Source organism: Ursus maritimus, unplaced genomic scaffold (genome assembly GCF_017311325.1).
Source record: "Ursus maritimus isolate PB19 unplaced genomic scaffold, ASM1731132v1 scaffold_10, whole genome shotgun sequence".
Classification (NCBI taxonomy): Eukaryota; Metazoa; Chordata; class Mammalia; order Carnivora; family Ursidae; genus Ursus; species Ursus maritimus.
The window spans coordinates 22,479,386-22,500,946 of NW_024423344.1; the positions used below are offsets into that span (position 1 = coordinate 22,479,386).

Here is a 21,561-nt window from a genome sequence, read left to right on the forward strand (position 1 = left end):
CTGCAATTTTAAAATGGGTGTTTTCTTTTGCTCTCTTTTACTCCCTTATTTGCCTTTCTCACTTCTTTTTTATTTTAAGATTTTATTTACTTATTTGTCAGAGAGAGAGAGACCACAAGCAGGGCGAGCATCAGGCAGAGGGAGAAGCAGGCTCCCGTGAGGAAGGAGCCCGATGAGGGACTCCGTGTGGGACTAGATCCCAGGACCTGAGCCGAAGGCAGACAGCTAACTCAGCCACCAGGCGTCCCTGCCTGCTCTTACTTCTATTATCAGTGAAGGGTGCTCTTTATCAGCAGTTACTTCTAATTGCTGTGCCTGCTGTTTGTTGCTTCTTTCTTCTCTCTTTTTCTCTTTCCTTATTTAATTCCAGTTGATACCTCTGTATGTATCATTCATTCGTCGTTGACCGTCTCATGTTAGGGCTGACCTTTTTGAATTTGTCAGCTTAATGCAAGTGCTTCTTCAGGTTTGGCATCTGTTCAGTTACATTATATGTAGTCTTAGAATTACTACTAATATCAGGCATTTTGGTTCATGTCTAGATGTTGCTGCATTACCATCAAAAACATTTTTCTTCTTTTTTTTCTGGCCACTTCTAGATCCAGAGCTTGAAATCTAGCAGTCTGAGGGTTGCTGCAGACTGGTTTTGAAATAGTTAAGGTTTTACTCCAGTTAGGTATAGTGTGATGAATGGATATCTGCAAAGGTTCTGTATTATGGAAGGACTATCATTAATCATCTGGTACTTGTTTAAGTTTTCTTTAATCCTTTCCATTCTGATCCTTTCCTCTGATTTGAGAAGCTGTTCCTGGTATCAGAGCTTGTTTTCGTTAGCCACGGGGGGCTTCCTTTGCCTCCGCACATTATTTGCTAATGAACCAGAAGAATGTTTTCCTCTGTGTAAAAGTTGGATAGAGTTCTGTGGAGCTTCATTTCAACTGTTCACTGGAATGCTGTATGGAAATGTTCTTGTGGCATTTCACTGGGAAGTATGAAAGACATGCTCTTACGCCTTTTCAAAGAGGATTGATATTGTGCAGGATTACTGTGAGTTTAGAAAGGTTTGAGAAGAACAGATGACTTCTTTCACTTAAATTTTATTTATATCTACAGCTATACCTCTTATACAGTTTAACATCTGTGTAAATAAAATTCATTTAGCATGAAGTAGTATGAACGTTTTTTATATTTTAAAATTATGAGAGCAACTGATCCTAAAGTATCCTTTTAAATTGAAGACTCAGCTCCTAATTTTTGGTTAAAATTTGGATTTTATATTGTGTGTTTTTCTTAAAGGAAGATAAACTTTCCTTTCCCATGTGTCTGTTTTTGTTGTTTTTTTTTTTTTTAAGATTTTATTTATTTATTTGACAGAGATAGAGACAGCCAGCGAGAGAGGGAACACAAGCAGGGGGAGTGGGAGAGGGAGAAGCAGGCTCATAGCAGAGGAGCCTGATGTGGGGCTTGATCCTGTAACGCCGGGATCACGCCCTGAGCCAAAGGCAGAGGCTTAACCACTGTGCCACCCAGGCGCCCCTTGTTGTTGTTTTTTTAATCTCTCTCGCGCGCACCTTTTTAATTCTTCTTTCTTCTTCCCTGGCTCTCTTTCCTTCCTTTCTTCTTAATTCTTCTCTTTCTTTCTCCCTTATTTCTACCCTTCTCTGTTTCTCTCCATGGAATAAAGTGAAAGCAATGGCTAGCCATAGATTTTTCTTGTATTTAATCATTGCCAACATTTTGATGTTCTTATTTCCGCTAGTTACATATACCATAATTTATGTGACCATGCCTAATTCTGGACATACTGATTATTTCTAACTCTTTATTATCACCACTATGATGAAGATTTCTGTGCCAGTTAACCATCTGACTCTTGATTTCGGCTTCAGATCATGATCTTAGGGTCGTGAGATCAAGACACACATCAGGCTGCATGCTGGGAATGGAGCCTGCATAGGATTCTCTCTCTCCTCCATCTGCCCCTCCCCCTAGGCCACCCCCCTTCCCTGCTCACACACGCACGCTTGTTCTCTCTCTCTCAAAAAAAAAAGTCTCTGTGTCTGAAACTTTTCTTTTGTATTTAAGATTGCTATTTAAGATTATTTTCTCAGGCTAGATTTCCCAATTTGAGATTCTAGGACATCAGTCAGGTATTATTAAATTGCTTTATATCCTCACCAGCAATATATGAGAACTAGCATTGAATCTTACCATTTAAAAAAATTCTGGGACTCTGGACTTAGATGGTAACATAGGAGACTCCTGAATTTCCCTCCTCCTATGGTTAAACAGAATGTACAGTTACACATGCAGGAATTCCCTCTGAGAGAAATCTAGAAATTAGCTAAGTGACTCCTATTCATTGAGCAACTGAGAAAATATTCACATCAAAATGGGTAGCAAAGGCTGAGACACATTGGCCATAAACCCCACCCCCTGGCATAGCACCATACAGTTCGGGGGGATCCCCAACACCCAGCTTTTCTTTGAGGAGCAAAGGGTTTGGACCACACATCTGGTGCCCCAACTTTTAAGGCTGCCAACTGAGGGATGGTCCCCCAAATCACCTATGTATGAAAGCTAACAGGGCTTGCATTCATGAGTCCCACAGGACTATAGCAAACAAAGGAGCAGTTGTTCATGGGTGCAAGAGCACTTGTTGCAACTATCCCCACCTCTCCCAGGCTAGCACAAAGGAAGCGCAGCAAAAACACCCAACTCCCAGTCTTTCCTTAGAAGCGGTTTGAGGCATACTTTACAAGCTACTGTCTGAGGTTCTGGCTTTTAATTATGCATCTCATTGCTGGCTACAGTCTCCCCAAAAGAGTGGGCACTTCCCTGCTTTCTTCCTGCAGCTTGCTCCAACAAGAAAACTCTGTAAAATAAATAATACAGATGTCTCATGTACCTTGCCCAGTTTCCCTGATGGTAAACTCTTGCAAAACCATAGTGCAGTGACATGACCAGAATATTGATGTTGATAAAGTCAAGATACAGAAAATTTCCATCACCACAAAGATGCCTCCTCTTGCCCTTTTATAGCCACTCACCTCTCTTACCCCATCCTTGACCTCTAGCAACCACAAATCAGTTCTCCATTCTGTAATCTGAATGTAAATGGAACCATATAATGTGTAATCTTCTAAATTTTTTTGAGTTGACACACAATGTTACATTAGTTTCAAGTGTACAACATAGTGATTCCTTAAGTTCATACATTATGCTGTGCTCACTGCAAGTGTAGCTACCATCTGTTCCCATACATCACTGTTACAGTATCATTGACTATATTCATTATACTGTCTTGACTTATTTATTCCACAGCTGGAAGCCTGTATCTCCTGCTCCCTTCACCCATTTTACCCAACCCCCCACTTTTCTCCCCTCTGGCAACCATCAGTACTGTTCTCTGTATGTATAGGTCTAATTTTGCATTTTATTTCTTATTCATTTGTGGGATATTTTTTTTAGATTCCACATGTGAGTAAAATCATGTGGTATTTGTCTTTCTCAGTCTGACTTAATTACTTATTATAATACTCTTTATGTTCATCCATGTCTCAAATGGCACAATCTTATCCTTTTTTATGGCTGTGTAATATTCCATAGTAGAAATATGCCACACCTTCCTTATCCATTTGTCTGTTGATGGACACTCAGTTTGTATAACCTTTTGTTACTGGCATTTTTCACTCAGCATAATTCCTTAAGATTCATCCAGTTTGTTGCATATCTCAAAGTTCATTCCTTTTTATTGCTGAGTCCCTGGTATGGGTATATAGCCCAGTTTGTTTAACCGTTTACCTGTGGAAGGATTCCTAGGTTGTTTCCTGCTTTTGATTATTATGAATAAAGCCACTGTGAACATTCATGGCCAGGTTTCACCTCCCTGTGATAAATACCAGAAGCGCTAGTATAGTAGTTGCATGTTAAGTCTTTATTTTATTTTATTTATTTTATTTTTTATTTTTTAAATATTTTGTTTATTTATTAGAGAGAAAATGAGCACAAGCAGGGGGAGCGGCAGGCAGAGGGAGAGGGAGAAGCAGGCTCCCCGTTGCTCCATGAGCCCGACACGGGGCTTCATCTCAGGACTCTGAGATCATGACCTGAGCCGATGGCAGCCACTTAACTGTTGGAGCCACCACAGGTGCCCCTTATTTTATTTTTTTAAAGATTTATTTATTAACTCCAGTAAGAGAGAGAGCAGGGGGAGAGGCAGAGACAGAAAACCCTCAAGCAGTCTCCACGCCCAACACAGAGCCCGACTTGAGGCCTGATCCCAGGGCTCTAAGAGCATGACCTAAGCCAAAACCAAGAGTCGGTTGCTCAAATAACTGAGCCAGCCAAGCGCCCCACATGTTAAGTTTTTTAAGAAATTGCCAAATTGTTTTCAGGATTGACTCTATATTTTAGATCTCCACCAACAACGTACAAGTGTAGTTTCTTTCCATTTTTGTCAGCATTTGATTATTTATTTTTTAGTCCTTTTGATAGGCAGATGTAGTAATATCTCCCGGTGATCTTAATTTGCATTTCCCTAATGGCTAATTTTGTTGAACATCTTTTATGTGCTGGTAGCCATCTGTAGAGCCTCTTCAGTGAAATGTCTCTTCCTGTCTTTTGCCCACTTTTTCATTGGTTTGTATTTTATACTACTAAATTCAGAGGCTTCTTTACATATTCTAGCACTAGTTTTTTGTCATATATATATGGTTTGAAGTATTTTCTCCCAGTCTGTACCGTCTCTTTTCATCCTATTAACAAGATCTTGTACAGAAGTGCTGAATTTTGCTGAAGTCCAACTGACTAGTTTTTTGCCTTCTCGGTTGTGCTTTTAGTGTCAAGTTTAAGAATTATTTGCCTAACTCTAGATCCTGAGGATTTTCCTCTATTTTTTCTAGAAGTTTTATAGTTTTATGTTTTACATTTAAGTCTGTGATCCATTTCAAGCCAATTTTTGATAAAGTGAATCCTTTAAGAATATTTTTCTACATATTAATTAGTATTCTTAATCAGTACTTAGTCCATATTTTATATGACTAGTAGCTGTAAGATTGAGTAATTAATTGAATAATCTTAGTGTCTTCTTTTGGTATTAAAAAAGTACCACATTAATAGATATATGAGATTCAGTGGTCTAGATTTGTGATAAAGCATTTACAGATGACTACGCTTCTAAAATAATAAATCAGTCGAATAAATATTGAATGCCTACTATATAGCAGGCCCTACTACGGGCATTGAAGTATGGCTTGTGCTTGGGAGCTGACAGTGTGATGAGGGAGTTAGAGACAAAATTCATTCATTCCAGTGTACTGTGTTCAGTGTTGGAATCAGGTTAGTATAATGGCCAAGAACCCAGACTCTGGGTTCTATCAGTTTTGGATGGAGTCCTGGCTGTCCCACATCCCACCTGCATAAGATAACCTCACTAGTCCTTAATTTCCTTACTTATAGAATGTACATTATAAGGTTGTTATGAGGATTGGAAAATACATGTAAAGTTCTTAGTATAAGTGCCTGGCACAGCGTAAGCACTTAATGTTAGCTGCTATGACCGTGGTAGAGATGGAGGTAGGGGTAGACAGGGAAGAGGAGGTACTGGTCTATGTAGGCAAAGATGTTGTCACACAGACAGGGGCAGTTATCCTAGAGGTGAATACTTCTGAACTGAATCTGTAGGATTGAAAGAGGACTTCAACAGCCTCCATTTTGACCTGTCTGTACTTTCTAATTGATTAAGTTCTTCTTTCCAGCTTATCTCTTAACTCAGCCAAAAGATCCTTGCAGGCAAAGCATCCCATGATGGGAACTGAAACTACCCCCTCAAGCAAAAAGGTCTGTTCTGTTGTCAGCAAGACCACACGTGATTGACCCCAAGGCAACGATCTTTACTGCTTACCTACATATACCCACTGAACTTTGTCCCACATTTTCCTTACATAAACCCACTAGTAGGTTCAGCACTTTGGAGATAGTCTTTGAGACACTAGTCCACTATCTTCCCTGTGTTGACCTCACTGAAATAAACTCCTTTCTTGTTTCACCACCACTCATCTCTCTGCCTTTGGATTTTGTCAGCGGTGAGTGGCTGAACCTGGTCTGTTTGGGAACCCTGGAGCCAGGTGCTCTTGGCACCTCTGCTCCGGGTTACAGGATGACTAAGATTTAGCTACAAAAAGAAAGGAAGGAAAAGCATTCAGGACGAACAGAAGAACAGGAACAAAGGTATAGAAATGAAAGCTTGTGTATACGTTTATGTAGTACAGCCAGTTGTTATTAATAGAACTTGAAGTAGGAATTAGAAAGTGAGATGTGGCTGGAGAGGTAGACAAGGACCAGGTGAGGGTGTTGGACTTTTTTCAAAGCAAAAGAAGACATTGAAGAGTTTAAGAGAAGAGAATGGCATAGTCAGATTTGCATTTCTAGTTAGCTCACTCTGCAGAGTGAAGATTGCTTTGAAGTGGAGGACGTAACTGGAAGATTCTCTTTAACAGTTCATTTGAGAGATGAAGGCCAGAATCAGGGCTGTAGTAACTGACAATGGAATGTCATTCTTGTCCTTTTTTTTTTTTTTTTTTCATATGAAAAACTCCTGTTTGGGGCACCTGGCTGGGTCAGACAGAAGCACGTGCACCTCCTGATCTCAGGGTTGTGAGTTCAAGCCCCCCATTGGGTGTGGACATTACTTAAAAATAAAATCTTAAAAAACAAAAAACTCAGGGTGCCTGGGGGGCTCAGTCGGTTAAGTGTGGGCCTTTGGCTCAGGTCATGATCCCAGGGTTTTGGGATCAAGCCCCACATTGGACTCCCTGCTTGCCGGGAGCCTCCTTCTTCTCCCTCTTCTCCCTGCTCATGCTCTCACTCTCTCTCTCCCCCCCCTCAAATGAATAAACAAAATCTTTTAAAAATAAATAAATAAATAAAAAACTCCTGTTCAGTTCAGAGCTTCAGTTGGAGAAGGAGGCGAGCCTCAGGTTGTAGGGTGTGTGAGAGTGGTATCTTGGAAATGAGGACTCTAAAAAGTCCTATCCAAGACTGGCTACAGTTCCTCTACCTCAGGCTACTAGGATTGAGTGGTCCTCTCTATTCCTCTAAGCTAGATATGGTTTCTTAGGATCACCTAAAATATGTATCCAACTAATAAAAAACTCACATTCTTTTTTTTTTTTTAATTCACCAACTTGGAATGGAAATGGATGAAGTGGAGGGAAAAATTACTAAAAAGTACATTTAAGAAAAAGGAATTTGATTCCAATCTACATTTGCTAAAACCTTTATTTTCTTCATCTGTTTTCTCTCATTTAAGATGGTTTAAAAATGTTAATCATAATTTTCTTCTTATATAAAGCTAAAAGGTAAAAAAGCATGAGGAATTCAATTGTATCATATTCATTACTATTTTGAATTCTTCTGTGCCATTTCATTTACCAATGTGAGAAATAGACTTCTAGTTGCTCAATTAACCAAGTGCAAATCCTGTGGAAAAGAGCTGCATCCATTTTGTAGACTCTGTTTGAGTGTTTGAAAGTACAGCTGACTAAAAATATATGACAAAAATAAATTTAAAAAATAAATTAATAAAATAAATAGGTCATGGGGATGGAATGTGTAGCACAAGGAATATAATGATATTGTATTAACTTTGAATAGTAAGAGATGGTAACTAATGGTGATCATTTTATACTGTATATAAATGTTGAATCACTAAAAAGAGAATAAATTAATGTTTTTGGATATTACAAAGAACAGTGCTATTTCTCTTTATGTGTGTGTATGTGTAAACAGCTTTTGAGAGATAACTTACACTCCATATAATTCACCTATTTCAATTGTACAATTTAATGGTGGTTTGTTTCTTTAACAGGGAAAAAAAGATGTGACCCAGATATTTAACAACATCCTGAGAAGACAGATAGGTACTCGGAGTCCTACTGTGGAGTACATTAGCGCGCATCCTCATATCCTGTTTATGCTCCTCAAAGGGTAGGTACATGCTTTCCTTTAAAGTAGGTTTGAGTATAGAATAGTTGTTAAAAGTATACAGCATTGGGGCTGCTGGGTGGCTCAGTTGGTTCCTAAGATCCCTCTGTTCAGCTTTGCCATTTCAGCTCACAGGAAGGTGAAAATACATGGGAGAAATGATCAGCCATGCCTGGAAATGGCTCACATTACTTCCTTTCACATTCCATTTGAGATCACTTAGTCATTTGGCCCCTTAATTCTTAAGGAAATCTGAGAAATGTTGTCTAGTGTCCAGGAAGAAGAGGACAGTGAATTTCAGTGGATCACTAACATTCTCTGTCACATATTGTTTCTTTGAAAATTTCTTCCCTTCCATTTTCCGTGTTCTCACTTTTTAGATTTCTGTTAGTCAGAGTTGAATCTCCAGGATTGATTTCTTAGTTCTTCTGTTTTTCATCTCTTATCTTTTTATGTGTTGGAAGATGTTAATTTTACATTTAATTGAAGATAAACCCTATTGAATTTTCATTTCAGCTACTCTTATTTTTAATTTATAAGAATTTGTTTTTGTTCTCTGATTATTCCTTTTTCTTGTCTCTCGCACTTCCTGGTTCTGTGATCTTAGGCAAGACACTGCACCTTTCCAAACCTCAGTTTTCTTATCTGTAAAATAAAAGTAAAATTTATATTACCTTCACACTAAAATGATGTTGCAATATATGCCATTGACTTTGCACCATCAGAAAGATTGGTGTTGTCAGCCGGGGCTCTGCCATTTACATACTCTAAGACCTTGGGCAAGTTATTTAACTTCCTAATGTCTTGGTTTCCTCATTGCAATATGGAGTCCATAATAATACCTACATCAGTAGGTTGTTAGGAGTCTTCAGTGAGATAATGCTTATGAAGGAGTCTTCAGTGAGATAATGCTTATGAAGCACAGCATCTAGTACACGGTACTCAGTAACTACTAATCTAAGAAATTATTATCACTGTTCCTCTTAAGAGCTGCAATTCCCATAGAAACATATGGACAATTTTAAACAAGACAAAACTTGATTGGTGCATTTACAAATCAAACTGATGTTATTTCGGAAAATGATAGTATTATTCTGTATTGAACCTAATTCTAACCAGGAAGGAAGGAAGGAAGGAAAGAAAAGAAAGGAAAGGAAAGGAAAGGAAAGGAAAAAGGAAAAGAAAGGGAAGGAAGAAATTGATATTTGCTCATCAAAGATAATCATCTGGAAATAGGATACAAAACATGGTATGAAGGATTTGGAACCCAAATTTTATGAGAAGATTATAAATAAAGACTTTCTCTAAATGAACTTTTCTCTTGCCCCGGCAAGTGACATTCTAAGTTACTGAGAGAACTTGAGGATGAAGTCACTTAAACTCCTCTCAGTGATCCATAAAAAATCATAGCCAATGGAAGATGTTCCAGAAGTCTAATATTGAAATAATAAATTTCTCCTAATAGTACTATTTTAAAAATTTTAATCAAAAATTTTCAACCATATACAAAAGTAGAAAGTACAAAGAAACCCTGTGTACCCATCACCCAATCTTAACAACAATCAGTATTTCACTGTGTTTGTTTCATCTATCTCCCCAACACCTCCCCCGACTTTTTTGGCTGGAGTATTTTAAAGCAAATCCCAAACTTCATGTAATCTCGATTTATCAACCCTAAATAATTTACTTTGATATGCATTGCAAAAATAAAAAGATAAATTTTACATAACCACAATGTAATTATTATACTTAAAAAGTAACAATAATTCTTTAGTAACTAATATGTACTCCATACTCCAATTTCCTTGATTGTTTCCTCCCCTAAATTTCCATAGTTGGTTTGTTCAGTTAAGGATCCTAACAAGTTCCATTCACTGTATTTGGTTGTAATGCCACATAGGTCTTTTCAAAGTCTCTTTTCGTTGAGAACAGTACCCACTCCCCTTTTTATGTCACTGACTTTTTGAAAAACTGAGAATTTCCTCCATTCTGGATTTGTCATATTGCTTCCTAATGGTGTCACTTAACTTGTTCCACTGTATTCTGTATTTCTGACCTGAATGTTATATTTAAAGACTTGATTAGATTCAGATTCAGTTTTATCTTGGCAATCATATTTTGTAGGTGGTGCTGTGTAGTTCATATTTCATCTCATCAGGAGACATACACTTTGTAATGCTACGATTGAGCAGTGGGTTCAGGTGGAGACAGCTTAAACCATTGTAAAGTTCCTCATCAACCTTACACTTAATTGTTTTACCATTCATTGATAAACACTGTATGATTCAGTCATTTCATTAGCGGTTACAAAAAGATGATTTTCTAATTCTGTCATTTCTCATGCGTTTATTGACTAGAGTAGTTTTATAGAGAATAACTTTCTGCCATCCACCACAATTTAACTACTTTAAAATACAGTTCATATCAGAGAGGTAGAATGCCTAATTCTTTTCCTTCCATTATCGATTTAGAGAGAAATAAGTTGTTACCCCAACTTCTGTTGGCATCTAATGAGTTTCTTTTCTCTCTCTCCCCTCCCCCATCCCTTATTATTATTATGAACTTGTGGGTTTAATTTTTTCCATATATTTTCTTTTTCTTGCTGGTGTTCAGTTGCTATCCTTCAAGTTGCCTCATGTCCTTTTGATATTACTCCCATTAGCAAGTGAGATTCCTTGCTTTTTGGCACAAGGTATACCAGGCCCATCTTGTATATTTCCTAACACAGACTTGAAATCAGCCATTTCTACCAAGGACTTTTGTTCTTTTTAGTGAGGAATGGTTCTTAGAGACTATAATCGGATGCTAGGGCTTCTCATTGACATTGGATTGTTATTGCTTCTAAGCCTTTTTAGTGGACAGAGTTATCTCCTTATTTTTAAAGTAAGCAAATATATCTAGATTAAGAGCAAAACTTCGGGGCGCCTGGGTGGCTCAGTCGTTAAGCATCTGCCTTCGGCTTAGGTCATGATCCCAGCGTTCTGGGATCGAGCTCTGCATTGGGCTCCCTACTCTGTGGGAAGCCTGCTTCTCCCTCTCCCACTCCCCCTGCTTGTGTTCCCTCTCTCGCTGCCTCTGTCTCTATCAAATAAATAAATAAAATCTTAAAAAATAAAAAATAAAAAAAATAAAAGCAAAACTTCTTGCCTATATTGAGGAGGCCAAGTGTTTGTTAAGTGACGTTTTACAGAACTTTTCCGACTACTGCCTGACATTGTTTGCCTCCAGCAACAGCACAAGTCATGTTTCCCTTTTATAATTATTCTTAACTTGAGATATTCTTTCACAAGATCTTCTGACCATTTTTTGTATGTAGCTCACTGCTAGAGGAGACAGCTGCTCTTACATTTTAGCTTTTATTAAATTTGAAAGGGATCTTATATGCTGTGATTATTTGCATATATAGTAGTGTACCTTCTCCATACTAACATAGTTAGAGGCCAGACTATATAATCTAAACTGCAAATCAAAAAGGAAGATATAATTCAATTCTATAAAAATAATGATTCAGAATTTATTGGGTTACTCTTTATTAGCAACCTGACATAAATTAGTCATTGTGGAGGCACAGTGATTCATTGTGGTCCCTGCCCTTAGGAACCTTTTTCATAAGTGGAATAGAATAGATGAGATATTTGTTTTGTACCAAGAAAAGGATATTAATGTTATTGGGATTTGAAACTTAGGATAGGCTTTCTTTGTGGAGTAATAAACTATCAGAAGCCAATATCCTAGAGGGTAGTAAGGTTGAAATGATATATGTGAATTATAGAACCCTTAAAGGGTACTGACGAAAATTAAGAATTTCTCTCTATATCCCAGTGTATTCCTACCTTTAAGGAGCTGTCATCTCAGAGAATGACATTTCCACTCTTAGGCACAAACTAGTGGGATGCAACAAGTGTTCTGACCCAGAGGAATAGTTTTTAAAATATTTTTTTAGTTTTCAAGAATAAATAGTCAGTATATCACAGATGGTTCCAATAAACTTTACCAAATGAAAGGAAAAAGTGAACTAATTATACACAAAAGTTTGGAGTATAAACTTTTTATAGATAGTCTCAGTTTGGAAATTTAATCAAGAAATGAGAAAATGTTGGCTAGAGATCATACAGCTTTTTGACTAAGCCAGTTTGAGTTTCATTAGAGTTCTAGTATTAAGAATTTTAGTCAGAGTTTGAAATTTATTAACTTCAGGAGCGTCTGGGTGGCTCAGTTGGTTACGCGTCTGGCTCTTGATTTTGGCTCAGTTCATGATCTCAGGGTTATGAGATTGAGCCCCACATAGGGCTCCATACTTGGCGTGGAGCCTACTTTAGATTCTCTCTCTTCCTCTCCCTTTCCTCCCCCCACCCACTTGTGCACACACTCTTTCTCTCTCTCTCTTTCTCGAAAAAGAAGAAGAAGAAGAAGAAGAAGAAGAAGAAGAAGAAGAAGAAGAAGAAAAGGAAGAAGAAGAAATTCATTAATTTCATTATATGCCTACCTTTTTTTTTTTTAAGATTTTATTTATTTATGTGACAGAGAGACAGCCAGCGAGAGAGGGAACACAGCAGGGGGAGTGGGAGAGGAAGAAGCAGGCTCCCAGCGGAGGAGCCTGACGTGGGACTCGATCCCTGAACGCCAGGATCACACCCTGAGCCGAAGGCAGACGCTTTAACGACTGCGCTACCCAGGCGCCCCTAATTTCATTATATGCCTACTTTGTGCAAAACGTTATGCTAAGCGCTCTGCAGATTGAGGTGGGAATAGGGGAGAGTAACAAATACGATACAGACACCATATGGAGATGGGAGCAGAGGAGGAAAGGAGAAGGTAACAAGAGAGCAAGACGGTAACAAGTAAAACCTATTCCCAGCAATGAAGTTGTTTGAAATGAGGTGAAGAAAACAGATTTATAACTACTTATTGGCGATGTAACATAGTATAGATTGAAAAAAGTGCTAAACGGGCATTACAAACTGTTGTAAGAATATGAAGGAGAGAGGGAATAATCTTCAGTGGTGGGTTATTAGAAAAGACTTCAAGGAGGAGGTGGCATTTAAACTAAGCCTGGAAAGATGAGAGAGAATCTTAGAGGTAGAAATGCAAGGAGAAGGAAATTCTAGGTTGAGAGAATGGCATACCCCAAAGATGTAGGGAATGGGATGAGAAATGAAATGGAAAAGTTTAGGGCCAAATTACAAAAGTCCATAAGTACCTCACTAATAAGTCTAGATTTTAATGGTCTTGGGTTCTTTCTCTAGGCCAACGGTCTTTATTTCATATACTCTAAAGTACTCTAACAGCAATGTTTTTCTCCTTCACACTTTGGAAAATACACTCCTCTTTATAACATTTTATATTTTCCATCTATAACTCTATGTGTATCAGCAGGCTGATCTTCAAGTTCTTCTGGTAAGAGAAATTATTAACTATAAATAGGCATTTTTTAATATTCTGCAAATAATCATGCCTATCTGAATATATTAGCATTTAATGTAAATATGAGTTATTCAGGGAATACTCAAAGGATAGTTATAAATAGTATTCAGCATAAAGCAGAACAAAAATGATAAATACTACCTTAGTTTAGTGAATCCTTTCAAATATCCTTGTTTACCATTTCCCCTACTGTATTTGTAGATTTGATTTTGCAAAGTAGCCGGTTTCCTAAATTGTAGGAGAGAGATTTTATTCTTGAATCAAATTTCATGTAGATGTTGTCTTATAAAGAATAGTGTATTATTCTTTATTGCTCAACAAAATGGTATCACTTATATTTGGTGAGTTTTATCTTGTTTTGTGTAAGAGTGGTTTTGTTTTGATTTTCATCTATTCAATAGTTTTCTTATCTGTTCATTTCAGTTCTCATCTGTTCAGTGGTCGTTTTTGCTTTTAAAAATATTTTTTGCTGGAATTTTTCCTACTTGCAAAATTCATGGTAAATTTGAAAGATTATGTAGGCCCTTTATGGATATCATTTTCCTTCTATTCTCAACATTATAGGAAAGTGCTTTTTCAAGAATTGAGATAATTGAGGGTTTTTTTTTCCAGTGGGCTTTGTATTAGAACCATAAAAATTAATATTGTATTTAACTGAAATGAAATGATATAAGATTTTTTTTATCCTATATGCCCTTCCCAGTCTTTTACCACTGTGTCTTCCTTCATTCTAGTCTACTGTTTTCCACACAGTTGTCAACTGTATTTTAATACTGAGCTTGTTTTACTTGAGCTAAGTTTTGTTCACTTTCTTGAAACCTTATCCTACCCTGGAATGTAACTCAAACTAGATTTATGTCAGTGTTGAATTTGACACTTGAGGCATTGTTATTAAATTAGGAATGGAACAGATCTAATGTGCCAGTCCTGAATTGTTTCCTACAGTAAACATTGTGTTTTTCTAGTGCAGTTTTTGCTACGAGCTGTAATTCATGACTTCAGTGAGTCATTCAATACACAGCTATTTATTATTGGTCATCTATTATATACAAATCTTATATACGTGCATGTAATATCTATCCTTATACTTATCCTTTTTCTGACCCCCAGATAGATAGATTCTACTGCCAAGGAGACATCTCTACTTAGATATCACGCATCTCCAAGTTAACATGGTCAGAAACAAACTTTTAATTTCTTCACTGGTCTGTTCGTCTACTAGTTTTATTCATCTTAAAAATTGGCACCACCATCTACCCAATTATTCAGGCCAAAAATGTGGGAATCGTTCTTGAGTCCTCAATTTCCCTCACCCCAGATTTGTTCCCACTCTACCCTGGCTACGTCGTTAGCAAGGCCTGTTGACTCCCTGCAGACAATACGCACGATCCGCCCACAGTCCTCTAATGTATTACTACCACCTCAGTCCAGGCCACCATCATCTTAGCTGGGCTTCTGCTCCTCCTCCTACCCAGTCCCCCTGCTCCCACTCTAACTTTCCAGCTCATTTTTCCTTTTTTTTTTTTTAGGAGAGAAAGAGTGCACCCGGCAGCCTGGGGTGGGGGGGGGGGGGGAGGGCAGAGGAAGAGGGAGAGAGAGAATCTTAAGCAGGCTTCACGCCCAGCATGGAATCCAATGCGGGGCTCAACCTTGAGATCTGAGCCAAAATCAAAAGTCAGATACTTAACCAACTGAGCCGCCCAGTCGTCCCCACAGATGCCCAGAGTGATCTTTTTAAAGCATATGTTAGGCCATGTTAATTTCTTGCTTTAAACTCTCCAAAGGCTTCCTACCACACTTTAAAACCACACTCCTTAGCTTAGCTTACGCAGCTGTATGTGATCTGGCCCCTGCCCTTCTCCACTCTTGCCTCACTTCACACCATTCACTACTCTTCCCCCACGTTCTAGCCACACTGGCCTTACTTTTCTCTAACTCACCAAGCTGGTTCTTGCCTTGGAGCCTTTGCGGTTAGTTCCCTTTGCTTGGAACACCTTGCTCCTTCCCTGACCCCTCAGTCCAAACAAAAGTAAATTAAGTAGTCACACTCTGTAGTGTAAGTATTTTAATGTCTTCAGTTTCATAGCACTTCTCAGAATATGAAATTTCTTTTCATTGTTTATAATCTGTCTCTTACCCTACTGAATAGTATTCCCACTAAAAAATATGAACTCTAGGAAGGCGGTGGCCTGTTGTGCTCTACTATTGTATCCTCAGCGTCTGGAATAGTGCCGGCACATCTTAGCTATTCAGTGGGTATTGAATGAATGGTGTTGGAATGAACTGTGACAAATGGTATCTATGCTTCCTTTAACAGCAGTATTGAAATGGTTCTTTTGATACCATTAATATTATTTTGTTAATAGGATAACAGTGTTCTGTATTTCTCTCTTGTTTATGCTTTAGATATGAAGCCCCACAGATCGCCTTACGTTGTGGGATTATGCTGAGAGAATGTATTCGACACGAACCACTTGCCAAAATCATCCTCTTTTCTAATCAGTTCCGAGACTTCTTTAAGTATGTGGAGTTGTCAACATTCGATATTGCTTCAGATGCCTTTGCTACTTTTAAGGTAATTTTTTTTTTTTTCTGAATCAGCTAGGTCATTTAGTTTCAGCATTTAGTTAAAGTCAGCTGGCCTCTGAGGAGGCAGTGTAATTTTAAAGAGCAGAAAAGGCGATTCCGTAGGCCCAAGCATAACCAACTGTGATTTATGGTGCAAGTCATAGAGCATCGGTCATGCATTCTATGAGGCCAGTCTATCACATTGTGGAAAAAACAACTCAGAGTACTTGTCACAAACTCATACAGAATGAATTGCAATATATAAGTAAAAAAAGGAACAGGTAGTATTCTATGCAAAGCATGCTTTCACTTGTGTTAAAAACAAAGGGTATAAGCTGCACTTGAGGTGTATATGCACTGAATACCTCTGGAAGGTTACCAGGGAAGCAGGAACAGTGTTTACCTGCAGGGAGGGGAACTGGGTAGTGAGGGGAACTGGGTAGTGAAGGGAGCTGGAGAATGACACCTTTGCATATGAAAGACATCACAGTACTTTATCGGTGTAATCGTAAATTCCCACCCAGTGAAACAAATTACTAATAAATGAATTGTGTTTTTTTCATAATCACCTATATTCTTACAAACTTGTTATCTACTCTGTTACTAAACAGGAAGTGAATTTAATCTTAGTTTTATATTAAAAAATTTTAATTGTAAAATAACATATAACAAAATTACCATCGTAACCATTTTTTAGTGCACAGTTCAATAGTGTCAAGTATATTCACACTGTTGTGCAACTAATATCTGTTAAACAACAATGCTCCATTTCTGCCTTGCCCTCAGCCCCTTAGCCCCATTCTACTTTCTGTTTCTGTGTTTGACTATCAAAAAGATGTTCAGAAAGCATATTAGAAAATAATGTAGCTAATTTGGAGACTAAAATACTAGAACTTGCAATGAATGATGTCACCTTAAAGGTTTCTGTCTTAGCAAATCATTTACTTATGATCTGCCATTATTTAATATATTTTGAAACTGGTGTCATTGTCTATGCCATGTTCATTTTTCAAATCTTTATCCTTTGAGGGCAGATAAAAGTTTGGAAACAGCACAAAGCTGTTTGACATTTGGGTTAATGGGTGAAGTGGGTGATCATGGTAGCTAGGACTGTTTTTCATTTTGGTAATAATAATGGTAATGATAATAAAAATAGATTTTAAAATGACTAAAATAGAGTCTGTCTTCAGCGTATACCACATTGGCTCTGAAGACAATTTTAGAAGAGGAGTTCTGAAAATATTTTATGCTGATGATGTAACAGCATCATTGACAAAAATGTCAATTACAAAATAGACAAGACTTGTTTAAATGTATATATTCAGATTCATTTCTTTAAAAGCATTTCAGCAATTTACTTGCTCCATTTACATCATTCCAAATTTACTTCTACTTTTTTTTTAGGATATAAATATATATTGTTACCTAATTGTAATTCACGTGTGACTTTTTATTTTTTATGTATTATCTTCAATACATACTTCAATAATATTGACATAGTCCTTATACCAGTATTAGTAAATATTTTAATCTTACTACTTTATGTGAACGACTTCAAAGTTGCCTGTGACCCTAATGACAAATAGTTCCTTTTAATAGCTCTCCAGAGTCCAAGAAAGGTGAAAGTGGTAGTTTGTTATACTGAAAATTATGTATTATTTATAGACTAGGGATTTACTCAGCCTGTTCTAGGAAGGTGTCCTGAATCCATGAAAAGATACATACGCTCACATGGTGGCAGGAAGTGTGAGAGAGCATCAGGGAGCAGAGACAAGAGACAGCAGGGACTGGAGGGGGAGCAGGAGGAAGGGGCACCTCGGAAGAAGAAAACCTAGCAAAGGGAAGGGATGGAGTGGGGGCCTGCAGCGGGGCAGTGAGGGGGCTCACTGTGACCAAGAGGGAACACTGGTGAGTGGACCCGGCCCTAAAGATAGCCTGGTGAAGGGGTAGGCAAGGCTGGGCAGCTGTTGCCTGCAACACGGTCTATCATGACATTTCCATATCTCCGGAAACATCATGAAATGAGGAAAATTGAATTGATAAGAACTCCTGTCAGAGGGAATCCTGTTTGAGGAGGACAGTTTACTGTGGCACTTTTATTTTAACAAATCGGAGGGGTGCAGGTTTGGAACCAGGACTGAATTGCTTAAGAAGGGAGAGGAAATGAGCCTCAGTGCCCTTGTTCCCTAAAAGCCTCAGCCAAGCCCAAAATAAGTACGGAGCCACTCTAGAATCTGGGTTTGAAGGGAGAGCAGTCACCACCTTGCTTGGGTTTTCCACATGTCTCCTTCCAGTCCTACCTGCTCCCTAGGTTCTCCCTGACAAGACCAGGCAGAGGAAGAGCCGAGCCTGCAAGTCTGGGATAGAAGGCGAAGGGCAAGGGAAAGAAGGAGAAGGAAGAGGGGGGATCTAGGAGGGGGATGAAGAAGACAAAGATGTAAGAAGAGAAGAAGAAAACTAGAGAGAACAGCAAAGAGTGAGGGAAAGGAAGGAAAGAGAGGGAGGAAAAGGCTGAGGACAACACTAAGGAGAGTTGCCTGGTGGGCGGAGGGAAGAGGAGCGAGGGCAACAAGCGTGAATGTGTGCTCGGAGTGCTGTGTCACTCACGAGCCTGCTCCGTTCCACAGGCCACTCAGTCTCACCCGACAAAGCAGAGGTTGTACAGTGGCTACAGATGAACCCCCCAAAGTCTATCTAGAGCACACGGTGAGGGAGGCTTTGATGCATCAAATCTGAAGAATCATTTAACACAAAAGATGATTCCATTTCTTTCTAGCGAACTGTCTGTGCCTAAACAGCCAAGGAGATGTTTTCTATTAATAGAGAGCGTAGTCCCATTTTTTTCCCTTTTCTATCTGATGACTCTGCTGTCATGGAAACAAAGTTGGTTCTTTTTTTAAAAGACTGTAAGTAAAGCTTCACAAATAATTATAAACAAAGAACAAACTCTAATGGAGGCAAAAAGAAATCAATATGTATTTTTTCAAAATTTCCACAAAGGTTTTTCAACATTTAATAAAATAAACTGTACTTGATAATAATGTCTTGCTATCATATGTTCAACCCAATGTAATTTGCAGCACAATATTAAATATCAAAAATAAATTGTTTTAATTTATACCTCAGCATATTTTCCATCGAACTTAAGTCTGAAAATCTAAATAACCATAAAAAGTTTTCTAGTATGCTAAAAAAAAAAAAAAAAAGTGGGGGGGTCGTGTGGGTGCCTCAGTCTGTTAAGCGTCTGACTCTTGATTTTAGCTCAGGTCATGGTCTCAGGATCCTGAGATGAAGGCCAGCATCAGGCTCCGCACTCAGCAGGGAGTCAGCTTGAGATTCTCTCCCTCTCCCTCTGCCCCTCCCCCACGCTTGCTTTCCCTCTCTCTTTCTCTCCCTCCCTCCCTCTCTCTCTCAAATAAATAAATCTTTAAATAAAAGTTTTCCGGTATGCTAACAATATTGGAAATGCCAATTTCCATATTTTTCCAAAATGCTGTGGTTAATATAATAAAACAGTGACCATAAGTCACTGTTTCTTTTTAAGTAGATGGCTTTGAGGGGTTTTGGTTGTTTCGTTGGCTTGGTTTTAGTTTAATTTAGTTTGGTTTTGTCTTTTGTTTTGAACCTCTTTGATTTGCCTTTTTCGTTTTGAGCTCCAAAATGGCTGTTGCCCAGTTTATTCATTAATGTTTAACATTGAAAGGACAGTATTGTCTACAGATTGTCCTTTCCCAAAAAGCATTCCTGACAATCGGAATTTCTTTCATCCCTCCTTCCAAGAACTGACATGATAGAAGGGGTTTGAATTCCACCTCCCTCTGCCACCTGACTGGCTGGCTGTCCTTGAGCAAGTAGTTAACCTTGGAGTTTCATTTTCCTTGTCTGAGATATGAAGAAAATAACCCCTGCTTTGCAGAGTTGTGAAGATTAGAAATAACATGTGTAAAGCGCTCTGCACGCTCCCCAACACACAGTAAATCCTCCGTAAATGGCAGCTGCTGCTTGGCCCATCCACTGTCGTGTCCCTGCCGTTGAGTGTGTCTCTGTCGTTCCACCCTGTGTCTCCAAGGTGTGCAGAAGTCACTTACATATCCATCTCAGACTTTTTTAGCATAATACATAGACTATGCAAAACTTAGTCTTGTCAAAACAGAATTGTGAGGAGGTGGGATCAAAGAATACAGTGTTTCAAATAATTTTTAAAATTTTAAATCATTTAAAATTTGAACTTTATTTTTCTTTGCAACTTTCTGCTTTTTCCTTTTTGGGTAGGATTTTAGCTAATTTTTTCCACTGTTACATGATCTATAATGATGCAGCAATTGTATTTGTCTTTGTATTATGTGTATATATGTGTGGGTGTATGTACATATATGGTCAGTTCCTCCAGTTTTGTACATGCATTTTACTCCGTGCAGAAATGTGAGGGTATAGCTATGAATAGATACACACGAGTGTGAGAGTGTGTGTGTGTGTGAGAGAGAGAATCATTTATTGGCTGTACCCACCATGTACACGTGCTGGAGGAATTCTACCCCGTCACATTTTATTTTTCTGTTATTGGATATGTAAGTTATTACAAGTTTTTTCCTTTGGAATTTGAAGGAGCTGCTACTAACAGGACTCCCTCCTGATTCCTCTTTCTTTGGAGTTACACTAATGAATAGTGAATGGAGACCTTCCCAGGTAGCGCTCATCTGTGCCGTGCTCCATCTGCTGCTGCCATCGCTGTGTGTGCAGACCTGCGGCTGGGAGAGGGCACGGTCCCCACACTCAAGCCTGCTGATTGTTGCAACAGGTGGATCCAGGGTCTGCTGCAGCCCTTAGAAAGAAACGCTTTCTAACCGGGGTCAGCTCAGAAAAATCACTGATCCTGCTCAGGGCATTAGGGAAGGGGCTGTCTGAAAACTAGGGACCCCAAAGAATGCCATGGGACTACCTTATTTTGGGGTCCTCTGATAGAGGAACTAGTTTGAATTTTGACCTCCGGCAGACCAGGAATGATTTCATATAGAGGGTTTTCCCATTTTAAAATTCCAGTTCCAGAACAATACTGAATGTTCTACTGGAAAAAAAAAAAAAATACCAGTTTCCACTGATAGGTGCAGTGGTCAGTCAAGATGTGATGATAACTAATGAAATGATATCAATAGCCAGTCTCATTGTTCTTGAACTTGAAAATTATAGCGCAAAATGCATTAAATATTTTACTTATTAAAATAGAGATAGGTGAGTTTTGCCATTGCTGCTGCCTTCTTGTTCTCTGTGAACTTATGTTGTGGATCTTCTATATGCTTTTAGGAAGTTTTAATTAAATGTGTATTAAAGTATAAGAACTTATTTTGGACAACTTTAAAATTCTTTTATGTTTTTAATTAAATTCTACATTCTACCTAGACAAGGCATTTAGCCTCTAAGCGTATAAAAGGGATTAGGTGAGGCTTGTTTTCTTTCAACATTAAGGTGAATTAAGGATATAATTTAGGTGTGAGCCGAAGACAGTCAAATGTTCCTTTATGCTTTTGTTCAGTTTTCTGAGAGTTATGCCGTAATAAGATCAGTCTACTTGTCTTCAGCTTTGAA

The 21,561-nt window shown here is 38.3% G+C and overlaps 1 protein-coding gene across 7 annotated transcripts in view; it reads left to right on the top strand.

Moving 5' to 3' along the window:
- The window catches only part of CAB39L (calcium binding protein 39 like), a 112,196-nt gene that overhangs the window by 67,146 nt on the left and 23,489 nt on the right, over positions 1–21,561 (top strand). For all 7 annotated transcript variants that reach the window (XM_008706873.2, XM_008706869.2, XM_008706868.2 and 4 more), the window contains 2 exons: positions 7,871–7,989; positions 15,817–15,985. In XM_008706873.2, coding sequence (XP_008705095.1) covers positions 7,871–7,989; positions 15,817–15,985 — 288 coding nt within the window. The remainder of the gene's footprint in view (positions 1–7,870; positions 7,990–15,816; positions 15,986–21,561) is intronic.